The 12,788-nt window shown below is 44.5% G+C and overlaps 1 protein-coding gene across 2 annotated transcripts in view; it reads left to right on the forward strand.

Annotated features, from left to right (window-relative positions):
* Positions 1-2,051: 2,051 nt before the first annotated feature.
* The window catches only part of ANAPC4 (anaphase promoting complex subunit 4), a gene marked incomplete at its 5' end in the record, with an annotated part of 37,892 nt that continues 27,155 nt past the window's right edge, over positions 2,052-12,788 (forward strand). For both annotated transcript variants that reach the window (XM_014590292.1, XM_014590293.1), the window contains 8 exon segments: positions 2,052-2,157; positions 3,897-4,029; positions 7,796-7,870; positions 8,009-8,035; positions 8,127-8,171; positions 9,935-10,019; positions 10,677-10,781; positions 12,121-12,204. In XM_014590292.1, the coding sequence (XP_014445778.1) occupies positions 2,052-2,157; positions 3,897-4,029; positions 7,796-7,870; positions 8,009-8,035; positions 8,127-8,171; positions 9,935-10,019; positions 10,677-10,781; positions 12,121-12,204 (660 nt within the window).

The raw sequence follows: 12,788 nt of genomic DNA on the forward strand, positions 1-12,788 counted from the left end.
CGGCGGGCCGTTCGCGGCTGGCCGGGGAGCCCGAGCTCCGTCCGCCCTGCGCCGGGCACCTGCTTCTCGCGCCCTGCCCCGGGATCCTGGGGACCCCGGTGCAGGAGTGGAGGACCGGCGTGCGGGGTGATTTGTACGCCCGTTGCTGGAGTCCGAGGCCCGAAGCCACAGTTTTTACAGCGCCCAGCAGGTCGCACGGCACTGCAGCCCCAGCCTCCATTCATTCACCGAGGTAGCGGTGCATGGGCTTTAAACACCTGATGCGCAGATCACAGACCCTGCCCCGGGTTCCCTTCCAGTTAGACACAGGAAAGAGTTATTCCGCTGCGAAGGTTCACGTGCATTGCTCCAGAAGAGTTTTACAGGATAGACGGATAGCTCCCCCAATTAAAAATACCTTTAGGTGGAGCAGGGAGGGGATGGTGCATCGGGTTCCTGGCAGAACGTGCATAGTGGCCTTCAGCTAGTACTTGTAGTTCACGTTGTGTCACCCTTCACCAGGTTCGACCTGATCCAGTCCAGCCTTCTCAGAGGGCTTAGCGCCGGACAGCCATATTGTAAGGAAACCTTCACCGCTGCTTCTTTTTCCTGTTTTCCTTTGACAGCTTTGCCGAGTGGCACGCATGTTTGGGCGTTAGGTGGCAGGGGCAACTTCTGCAAAACTGCAGCGTGTTGTCTGCGCTGACGCCATGGCCAAGGGTGTTGATGTTTACTTTCTCTGACCCCTCCGTGACAGCTAGTTGTCTTCCTCCTCCTTTGAAATTCTGAAACAACTTTGTTGTTTTATTTTAATTTTGCTATAGGGCTCATGCAGTTGGCCGAGACCGAGGAAAGAGAGCGAGCGAGCAAGCACTCACCCCGGGATGGGGGGTGGCCTTGCTACAGTCCCTTCTCCTCCATTCTCTCCGGATTTTGGACACGCATGCACACGTGCCCAGTGTGTTTTTCAAGCCGCCAGACCAGGACTCGAGTAGTGCAATTGGCCTTGTGCGACCCAGCCGTTGGTCAGCACAACCCACTGACTGGGCCCTCTGCTGTGACCTTAGAGAGCAGTCCATATAGTCCAGCCACAGCAGTAGCAAGGAAGGTGTTAACGGGATTGGTGCCAGCAGATGGGTTGGTGTCAGTGCAGGTCACCGTGAAGAGTGAGCATGGAGGGACCAGCAGATGGCGGAATGGCTGTGTCACTGAGCTCCCACGTAGCCCACTGCATTCGAGTCCCAGAACCAGTGGCTTAAACTCATGCTGGGCGCGTGTGTGCACATGACCAAGATCCCGAGAGGAGATGGGAGGAGAGGGGATTGTGGCATGACCATCCCCCCAGTGGGTGCTCACCAGAGAAAGACAGACAGAAAGTGAGAAATCACCCCCGCCCCCCAGCAGGAGCATGGTCATGCCACAGTCCTTCCTCCACTCTCCTCTCTGGATTTTGGGCATGTACACACATGTGCCTGGCATGAGTTTTAAGCCACCAAGTCTGGGACTCGAGCCGCGGTTGACTCTTTGGAAGTCCAGCGACATAACCGTGACGCCAACAGCTGTTCCTAATGTAATTGTATCACCGTGACACCAACAGCTGTTCCTAATGTAATTGTATCTTAAAGACCGCCCCTCTCTGACTGGCCTAGCCTACTTGTTAAGAAGGCCAGATCCCACATGGATGACAGTTTGAATCCTGGCCTTGGTGGCTTAAAAATATGCTAGGCCTGTGTGCGTGCATAGAATCTCAACAAGATGAAGGGGTGGAGGAGAAGGGATCGCAGTGCGGTCATGTCCGGGTGGAGGTGCTCATCGTCTTTCTGTCTCTCTGGCCATGAACACACCTGGTGAATAAGGGAGCCCACCTCCTAACACCGTCATTTATGACAGAGCCACTGTCCCGTAGGCTCTGGGGGTGCATTCAAACCAGAGCGGTGATCTTCCTCTGTTCTTCTGGTAGCTTAATATTACACGTAAGAGAACAATTAGAAAAGTCAGAGTGGGGATTCTAGGTTGATTTTATCTTTTGAAATGGATTTTTAAATTTTCTGCCGCTTTATCTTTTCCCTAAGGTTTTACTTCATCGACTTGCAAGTTTCCATCGAGTTTGGAGTTTCCCACCGAATGAAAATACAGGAAAGGAGGTGACCTGTCTGGCTTGGAGACCAGATGGCAAACGTAATTAATATTATTAAAACTAATGTATTTTTTTTTTTTTTACAGAGTATTCCATAAAGAAAGCTTATTTTCAGGGAGAATTTATCCTTAGTAAATATGCCAGTTTGGGAATTTTTTTTTATACTGCGTTTAAGTTTTTTCCTGGTACTAAGATTAATTCCGCCATCGTGTTTCTTGGCAAAGATAGCTCTGACATGAAAGCCAGCTTCCTGGCAAAGCTGAGTCGGGAGTGAACTCCGATGGCGTATACGGAATAGTTAGGTTTCATCCTTCCCACGGTTGTCCTGTACCCTTGCCGCTCACTCCTCAGTGCCATGCCATCATGGCCTTGTCATGGCTCCCACGCGTTGTCTTTACGGTGACGCTCCGTTCGTGAGCTGTTGTGCACACACAGTACCAGTAACTGTGTGAGTCCTACGGCTTCACGCTCATCCAGGTCACTGGTGCCATAAGAAAAAAGTGAGTTGTGTGTGTAAAATGATAATGTGCTCCTTATCGCTGCATTTATTTTTTCTATGTAGGTACAAATGCTTAAAAATTCCCCTCCCCTTTTCTCTCTCTCTCGCTCTGTCCCTCTCTGGTCAAATTAAAATAAATAAATAAATGAATGAATAAATAAAGTTAAATAAAATAATTCTTTAAAAAATATTTTTAAAAGTATATCTTGGTTTTGGATCTTTTTTTTTTTTTTTTTAGATTATGATCATTTCAAGATTGCTTTAAATTGTTTCTAAGAAGAGATGCCGAGACCACCTCAGATCTGGCACAGTTGCACACGGTGACGCTCACTGCCTTCCAAGTGGAACTGGTCACTTGGACGTGTGGGGACGATACTGACTTAGGTGCAGACGCTGGACTGGGTAACTCAGCCACTCAGAAGAATGAGATCCATCAGTGCAAAGGCCATGTTCCCTTTATGGATTTGAAATGTAAATGAACATTAAAAAGCCTTCCACGAAAAAAGCAGTTGAAATCACTTCTTACCTTTTAGACAAGTTTATGGGATCAGTGTGTCTTGGTGATAAGATTAGTTGTTGTTTTTTTTTTTTAAAGAAGAATTTTACTTAACATTTATTTATTTATAGTTCTATATAAAATTTGACCAGAAAGGCACAGAGTGAGAGTGAGAGAGGGAAAGTGAGAAAGCAAGATGCTAGGTCCGGGACTTGAACCGTGGTTTGCCATGTGGAGTACAGCCTCCTTAACCACCACGCCACCTGCTGGCCTGATAAGAGTAGTCTCTGTCGAGACCTGTTCTGTGTTTTCTGCTTGACCACAGGGTTCCAGTCTAGACATTCAGTGTGGAGGACAATGTAAGCACAATATTAAGAACCACGTGAGAAAGTGGTAGATTGCCCATGAAGTTTCAGTGCTTGAAAATAAGCTTAGGTAACAATGGAGCTACATGCAAAGATCTCTTTTTAAAAAATATTTATTTTATTTAATTTGTTAGTATTATTATTATTTTTAATTTGACCAGAGAGAGAGGCAGAAAGGAAGGGAACGTGGGAAAGCAAGTTACCAGGTCCAGGACTCGAACTGTGGTCATCCATGTGGGAATCCAGCACCCTTAACACCATGCCACCTGCTGGCCCTAAAATACCTTTTGAAGGAAGACTTTTTAAGTTATACAATTTCCATGACCAAGAGTTATTTAAAGCGGAAGAACTGGTCCGTAAGTGAAACACCCATTTTTCTCACCCGTGGTAGTAATTCTGTTGATTTTTTTCTTGTTTTAGTCTTGGCCTTTGCTCTTGCTGACACCAAGAAGATCGTTCTGTGTGATGTAGAAAAGCCGGAGAGCTTGCACTCCTTCTCCGTGGAGGCTCCAGTCTCCTGTATGCACTGGATGGAAGTGACTGTAGAAAGCAGGTGAATCAGAAAAGGAAAACTTCACAGTCTCAATAGGGCGGTCACGAATTGTTCATTTGTTCTTGTAGAAACTTAGGCGCCTATGATGTTGAATGTTGGTATGTTGCATGTCAATTTTGATTTTACAGGCAGGCCCCACAGCCTAGTGGTTAAGGGAACCACGTCCGATGTGGCCAACTGCACTTTGAATAGCACACCTGCTGGATGAAAAACATGCCAGGTGCATGCGTGTATGTATCCCAAAAGCAGGAAGATGGAAGATGTAGGAGGAGGGGTTACGGCATGACCCTGCTCTCCTGAGGACTCCTTTTTCCCTCTCTCTTCCTTTCTGTCTTTGGCAAGTGCAAGTGCCATCTGGCAATTTCAAAAATTTTTGGTTTTAAATTTATCAAGGTGATATTTATTATTAAAAAAAATTTTTTTTGAGAGAGTTTTTTGCTGTCGGGTGCATATGATCGCCAGAAAGACAGGGAGAGACAGAGAGACAGACAGAAAGCGAGAAATTACCCCCCAGGGTGGGATGGCCACACCACGATCCCTTCTCCTCCATTCTCCTCTTGGGATCTTGGGCACGCACGCACATGCGCCTGGCTTGAGTTTAAGCCATCAGGTCTGGGACTCAAACTGTGGTCAACTACATGGGAGTTCAGTGATGTAGCCATTACACCATCTGCTGGTTCAGGTTTTTAAAGGTTTTTTTTTGTTTTGTTTTGTTTTGCCATAGGGTGCATGTACTCTCCAGAGAGAGGCAAAGAGAGAAGGAAAGTGAGAAATCACCGCCCAGGGGAATGACCGTGCTGTAGTCCCTTCTCTGTCCTCCTGTCGGGATTTTGGGCATGCATACACATGCACTGTATGTGATTGTCAGGTCACCAGGTCTGGGACTCGAACTGTGGCACCTGTGGAGTCAGCCAGGTGGGATCCAGTGTCTTAACTGCCATGTCACCTGCTGGCCCGAGATTAAATCTTTTAATGCATTGCGAGATCTTTTTCAGAAGAAAGTAACATGTTCTTATTGACATAATTATGCCTGAACGGTGAAGAATTTTCACCTCTTTGTAGTTATTTTCAATAGTTTATATCAGTGACTTGTGTTTTCGAGTAATAGTAGTTGGAATTACTGATAGCAGACTGATATTTTGTTTTTCATTTCACAGTTTATCCATTTGGAGCTTGGTTTTGGTGTCTTAGAGAATACGCTTGAGTGTAGAAAATGATGGGGTGTTTCTGTCCGTGGTCCTGACTGTTCGTTCCCTGGGAGCACTTGGCCTTAGCGGATGTAGGGAATAAGATGCCTTGTGGTGAAGGAAGCCCAAGAACAGTGGATTTGGCTAATCCTAAAAACCAGAATTCTTTTCCCTTTTTGGGGAAATGTGATCATTTTCTTTCCTTTGATTGTCCTTTCTAATCAAGATTCACTAAGTTAATGGGAAATGCATTTGTAAATTCTGAATATTCATTGACCACATTGCTAAGGGGGGCCTGAAAGCAGTGGATGACAAGGATCTTGCCTGGGGACTGAAATTCACGTAGATAAACCACCATCAAATAATCGAGAATGGCAGATGGGTCTGTAGCTCTCTGGGAGTCAGAGGAGAGGAGCACGCCGTGTGATTACTATTCTAGCCCAGTTACCTGCTAACTCTGCTCTCCTGAGGACTCCTTTTTCCCTCTCTCTTCCTTTCTGTCTTTGGCAAGTGCAAGTGCCATCTGGCAATTTCAAAAATTTTTGGTTTTAAATTTATCAAGGTGATATTTATTATTAAAAAAAATTTTTTTTGAGAGAGTTTTTTGCTGTCGGGTGCATATGATCGCCAGAAAGACAGGGAGAGACAGAGAGACAGACAGAAAGCGCGAAATTACCCCCCAGGGTGGGATGGCCACACCACGATCCCTTCTCCTCCATTCTCCTCTTGGGATCTTGGGCACGCACGCACATGCGCCTGGCTTGAGTTTAAGCCATCAGGTCTGGGACTCAAACTGTGGTCAACTACATGGGAGTTCAGTGATGTAGCCATTACACCATCTGCTGGTTCAGGTTTTTAAAGGTTTTTTTTTGTTTTGTTTTGTTTTGCCATAGGGTGCATGTACTCTCCAGAGAGAGGCAAAGAGAGAAGGAAAGTGAGAAATCACCGCCCAGGGGAATGACCGTGCTGTAGTCCCTTCTCTGTCCTCCTGTCGGGATTTTGGGCATGCATACACATGCACTGTATGTGATTGTCAGGTCACCAGGTCTGGGACTCGAACTGTGGAGTCAGCCATGTGGGATCCAGTGTCTTAACTGCCATGTCACCTGCTGGCCCGAGATTAAATCTTTTAATGCATTGCGAGATCTTTTTCAGAAGAAAGTAACATGTTCTTATTGACATAATTATGCCTGAACGGTGAAGAATTTTCACCTCTTTGTAGTTATTTTCAATAGTTTATATCAGTGACTTGTGTTTTCGAGTAATAGTAGTTGGAATTACTGATAGCAGACTGATATTTTGTTTTTCATTTCACAGTTTATCCATTTGGAGCTTGGTTTTGGTGTCTTAGAGAATACGCTTGAGTGTAGAAAATGATGGGGTGTTTCTGTCCGTGGTCCTGACTGTTCGTTCCCTGGGAGCACTTGGCCTTAGCGGATGTAGGGAATAAGATGCCTTGTGGTGAAGGAAGCCCAAGAACAGTGGATTTGGCTAATCCTAAAAACCAGAATTCTTTTCCCTTTTTGGGGAAATGTGATCATTTTCTTTCCTTTGATTGTCCTTTCTAATCAAGATTCACTAAGTTAATGGGAAATGCATTTGTAAATTCTGAATATTCATTGACCACATTGCTAAGGGGGGCCTGAAAGCAGTGGATGACAAGGATCTTGCCTGGGGACTGAAATTCACGTAGATAAACCACCATCAAATAATCGAGAATGGCAGATGGGTCTGTAGCTCTCTGGGAGTCAGAGGAGAGGAGCACGCCGTGTGATTACTATTCTAGCCCAGTTACCTGCTAACTATGTTCCTGACACACTTTCGAAACGTGCAAGGTCTCGGGGAGCCAGAGAGGTGGAGAAAGGGGTCTATGCCGAAGAGACTCCCTTCCTCGGTGTCGCCTGCCAGCATGTGCGTCCCCTCTCCCCTCCTCTCTTCCTTCCTGTTTCCCTCCTTCTCTATGTCACACACGCACAAAAGAGCCAGTAATTAAATGACACGATAATTGCAGTGCTCCTTAAAACTACTCTTAGTGTTCATACGTTTAGTGTGTGTTCTATTTTCTTTTTTTTAAGAATTATTTTATTTAAATGTATGTATTTATTATTTTAATTTGACCAAAGAAGGATAGAGTAAGAGAGGAAATATGAGAAAGCCAGGTCCGGGACTCAAACTGCAGTCGGCCATGTTGGAGTCCAGCCCCCTTAACCACCACGCCACCTGCTGTTCCCTGTGGGTTCTTAAATGGGAGTTAAGGAGTCATACAGTCTCAGTCGGTACCTGAATACCGAACATATATGAACACATTTCATATACTGAGAAGTTTGTTCATTAATATTAATTCCTCTGAAAATGTAAATTACGTAAGCTGTTTTTTTGTGCACAAGTTACAAAACTTCATAATTTTTTTTTTCTCATTTGTGATCGTTTCAGTGACTGTCTTAAAATAGGAAACTATTTGTGACATCTGTTTATTTGGTAACTTTTTAAAACTGGGTTTCTATTTTTAGAATTATTTTTTGAAGGAAAGAAAAGTAAGTAATTGTCAGTGTTTTTTATCATTTTTTTTTCCTTTTTAGTGTTCTGACATCCTTTTATAATGCTGAGGATGAATCAAATCTTCTTCTACCTAAACTACCTACATTGCCAAAAAAGTATGTACCAGTTTGTTTGGGATTAATCTTGCAGATTTCTCTGCCTCTGCTTTCACACTGGGACAATTTTCTCGTGTTCTGAAGAGGGTATTCCTTATACGAAGAGTATTTTTTACCCTACTCTCTGTTTTCTTCTAGTTATAGCAACACCTCAAAAATATTTAGGTAAGCTATGCTTCCGTTTCCAAGTAAGATAACCTTTTATTATTTGAAAGATAATAGCTGAAAGGTGACCTAACTTATTTCTCTATTTTAGTGAAGAAAATTCGGATGAAATTATTAAACTCTTGGGAGATGTCAGGTAAATCCTGCAGAAAACTTCACGAAGTATCATTTAAATTGTATAGCGCTAAGTAAGTGGGAATAAATATTGATGTGGCACAGTCGAGGCCGTTTTCAGATGCTTCAGGAGAAAGTCCTTTGTCATATTTCTCTGATGACATCAGCACCTCTGGGTGATGCACAGACATGAATATTTGTCACAGTTTTTATTGGATGGTCTTTTGTCACTTTTGGCAGTATTATAGCGCATCTTTGTTTATTTACATCTTTGTGTATTTGTAAAAGTTTACTTCCTTCCTGAGCAAGAGACAGCACCCTCCGCAGGGTCTGGGCTCTGCCGTCCACCCAGCTCCAGCCGGCTTGGACAGTGGGCACGCGCATGTGCAGCATCCTCAGGGAGGCCCCTGGATGTGTACCCGGAGTCTTCGTGTGTGTCAGCCCCACAGGGTGTCATGTGTCACTGCTGCGGCACCACCCAGTCTCCCTTTGTTTATTTATTTATTTAAAGAATTATTTTATTTCATTTATTCATTCATTTATTTTAATTTGACCAGAGAGAGAGAGAGAGAAAGCAAGCCACCAGGTCCGGGACTCGAACCATGGTTGGCCATGGGGGAATGTCTAGCACCTTAACCACCACACCACCTGTTGGTCCCTCCTTTTGTTTATTTTAATAAGAAATAAAAGAAATATACTAGAGTCTCCAAGTAAAATTTTTTTTTAAAAAGTTCTTTTTAAATTTTTAAAGAATTATTTATTTGTTTATTTTCATTTTAACCAGAGCTAGAGAGAGAGGGAAAGCGAGAATGCAAGCCGCCAGGTCCGGGACCTGAACTGTGGTCAGCAGTGTGGGAGTCCAGTGTCTCGACCACCATGCCACCTGCCAGCCCCGATATATCCAAGTTCTTTAAGTCCATTTAATATATTCAGCCTCATAGCCATGATAAATGGATGGCGTTTATTAGCTGGATAAAGATTTGTTTTGCTATTGAGAGTATAAAAATATAATTGTGGGACCAGCTGTTGGCGTAATGGCTATGTCTAAATATAATTGTGGGACCAGTTGTTGGCGTAATGGCTATGTCACTAGATTCCCATGTAGTCGACTGCAATTCGAGTTCTGGACCTAGTGACCTAAACTCATGCCAGGCGTGTGTGTGTGCATGCCAGTGGCCTAAACTTATGCCAGGCTTGTGTGTGTGCATGCCCAAGATCCCGAGAGGAGAAGGGATTGTGGCGTGGCTATCCCCACAGGGGCGGGGTGATTTCTCACTTTCTGTCTCTCTGTCTGGCGAGCGCACACGCTCTTTAAAAAAAACCTCTCAATCAATCAACTAATAAATATTGTTGATAATATATTTTTATTAACTTTTTTAGGCTAGCGGAAATTTTTTTTCTTTTGGGGAAAACATAAAGGAATAAGTGTGACGTTACTGGCTGTGAGTGTTAGTGGCTTCGTCCCCTGGTGGGATGCGTTAGCATGTAGGTTATATGAGAGCCATGAAATTTTAACAAAAACCTCTCAATCAATCAACTAATATATATTGTTGATAATATATTTTTATTAACTTTTTTAGGCTAGCGGAAATTTTTGTTCTTTTGGGGAAAACATAAAGGAATAAGTGTGACGTTACTGGCTGTGAGTGTTAGTGGCTTCGTCCCCTGGTGGGATGCGTTAGCATGTAGGTTATATGAGAGCCATGAAATTTACAACTCGTTTTAAGAATGCAGTCATTTCTGTTGTCAGCTAGTCCTCAGCTTGTTGCATTTATTTTTAATTAGGCTTAATATTCTTGTCCTTGGAGGAAGCTCTGGATTTATCGAGCTTTATGCTTATGGAATGTTCAAAATTGCTCGAGTCACAGGGGTAAGTTTTTCTTTAGAAGTTCTCGATTTTTTTTCTTAGACTTTAATAGCTATTTCATTTACAGAAAAAGTATAAAACGCTAATTTTTTCAGTTTTAGTTATCGGAATTGTTATTAAGTGCCCAGAGGATATTTTCTTCAACAGTAGCGATAGGATCTGTGAAGATCGGGGGCTTTTTATGACATCTGTCAAGTTCATCTTTTTTCCTTGATGAAAGACTAACGTGTCAGACTTGACTGCGATTTGATGTGTTCTAGCCCATGATGGGCAACAGTTAGAGTTTGTCATGGACTGTCACAGGAGCCATCAGACTCAGCCTTAGGCTCGGTGCTCTCTGCTACTTGGCTAAGTCCTGGCTTCCTCTGCAGTGTTTTCACTGTACTGTGACCCTTCCCTAAAGGCGTAGGAAGTACTGTGGGCTCTGTGTAAAATGTTGCTTCTCCCCCACTGATTTGGGACCCTCAATGGAGAAAGGGGCGGGAACTGGGAACTTCTGTGTCCTTGCAGTGGGGAAGGGCATCGTAGGTGCTGCCTTCACTCACCTGCTGCAAGGGTGTGCCAGGAGCCAGGGGCACGTGTTTACCTTCGAAAGCTTTCAGTGAAGCCAGCGCAGCCTGGCAGTCGTACTAACTGTCCCGGGGGTCGACCGCTTTTCAGATCGCTGGCACTTGTCTCGCGCTGTGTCTGTCGAGTGACTTGAAGTCGTTATCAGTGGTCACAGAGGTGTCTACCGGCGGCGCTGCCGAAGTTTCATACTTTCAAGTGAGTACGGAAACTGGATAGCGGCAAGCAGGAAATACATAGTTCGTAGGACCTTATTATCTGTTCTTCAGTATATTCCAGTCGTCCTTAAAGTAAAGCAAGCTCGGCATCTTCCAGTCCTTACACACTGAGTGTTACGGGTGTGATCCCACGGTTGCCTTCGCGTTTCAGTATCGTTGCCGTGGAAACAGTATTCTGATCTGGTCTCTTAGTGACCGTTTCGCTATTAACCAATTAACTTCGTACAGAATGTTTTCTTAGGACTCTGCTCCTAATAGGTCCATAATAATAATAATAACGATGATGATGCCGCCAATTAGCTACTGATTGTTTAGTGTGTGCTAAGTACTGAGTGTTTCAAATAATTCACTGGTGTTCTCACAACAACCTAACAGGGAGGAGGTGGTGGTATTACTACCGCCATGTTACAGGTGAGTTCACGGCACACAGAGACCTGGAGCTAGCTCCATGTCACAGAATTGGAAAGTGGTGCTCAGCCATCAGGCTCTGAGGTCCGTGTTCTTCCTCGGCACACGGCCTCTGGTGTAACGTGATCAGTTCTTACTGGGAACAATCTGTTTCATCGTGAGCTGAGTGTATTCTAGATCGTCAGACCCTTTAGACACTCATAGCAGGTTTGGAAAGCAGCCCTGTCTTAGTAAGAAACCGAGCCGGAATTTCCACTCTGCATTTAATCCAGCCCCGTGACCTAAGAACACACGAGCCCTGAACTCATAAACAGAGCAGATGTGCTGTGTGGTGTGTGGTGAAGTTCATAACTTTTTTTTGAGAGATTTTTTTGCCTCATGCACTGGCCAGAGAGACAGAAAATGAGAAATCATCCCCCAGGGGGTGGCCATGCCGCAGTCCCTTCTCCTTTCCTCTCCTCTTAGGATTTTGGGCACGTACGCACACACGCCTGGTGTGAGTTTTAAGCCACAGGGTCCGGGACTTGAACTACAGTTGCCTATGTGTGAGTCCGGTGATGTAGCCATTACACCATCTGCTGGTCCCAAATTATAGGAGGTTTATAAAGCTGGGCAGGATTTATCCATTTATTTTTTAGTTTCGCCAGAGAGCACGTGGACACACCAGAGACAGGGAGACGGAGAGGGAGAGGGATGACCAGTGGGGCGTGTCCTCCCTCTCCATCCGTCAGGACATGGGCATGCGTGCCACTGTGGTCCCCAGGCCGCCAGGGCTGGGATTCAAACTGCGGCCAGCTGTAGGAAACCTAGCTGCTGCTTAACCACCAGGCCATGGAGCCAGTCTGATGATGGACTCATTTTTGAAAGACACAAGTGCATCTGTCACTCCCATTATTCTTTTCATCCTGCAGCTGGAAACCAACCTACTGTATTCTTTCTTACCTGAAGTGACTCGGATGGCTAGAAAGTTTACTCACATTTCAGCTCTTTTACAGGTATGTGTCTAGTGTTCTCTATGCGAATATTTACTCTAAGCTTCTAAGGTTTCGTGTATATACACACACACATATTTTGTATATATATCTATGTGTATATATGTATGTAAATTTACGTGTGTGTGTGTATATGTATATATATACATTGTCCTTTTTTATTATTTTTTTTTTAAAGATTCTTGCCATAGAGCACATGGGCTCATTGGAGAGAGACCGTTGTGAGAGGGAAAGTGAGAAATCACCCCTCCAGGGACAATGGCATGCTACAATTCCTTCTCCGTTCTCCTCCCAGGATTTTGGGCTTGTGTGCACATGTGCCCAGCCTGAGTTTCATGCTGGGACTGAGACTTGAACCATGGTTGGCCATGTGAGTCCAACGCTTTAACCACCACTCCACCTGCTGGCCCCATCCAGAAAATCTTAACCGTTTTATTTTGTAAAGCTGTCTGCAGTAGGGGGTGTCTCGTCTGATAGATTTATCTTTTTATAACATCCATTAATGTCAGAAAAGGAAAGCGAGGAAGTTACTGCCATTCAGTCTTATTTGCCACCCCCAAAGGAAAAGAAGAAAAATAGCGTGACTC

The sequence above is a fragment of the Tupaia chinensis genome, unplaced genomic scaffold, assembly GCF_000334495.1.
Source record: "Tupaia chinensis unplaced genomic scaffold, TupChi_1.0 Scaffold000426_1, whole genome shotgun sequence".
In the NCBI taxonomy this organism is placed as follows: Eukaryota; Metazoa; Chordata; class Mammalia; order Scandentia; family Tupaiidae; genus Tupaia; species Tupaia belangeri.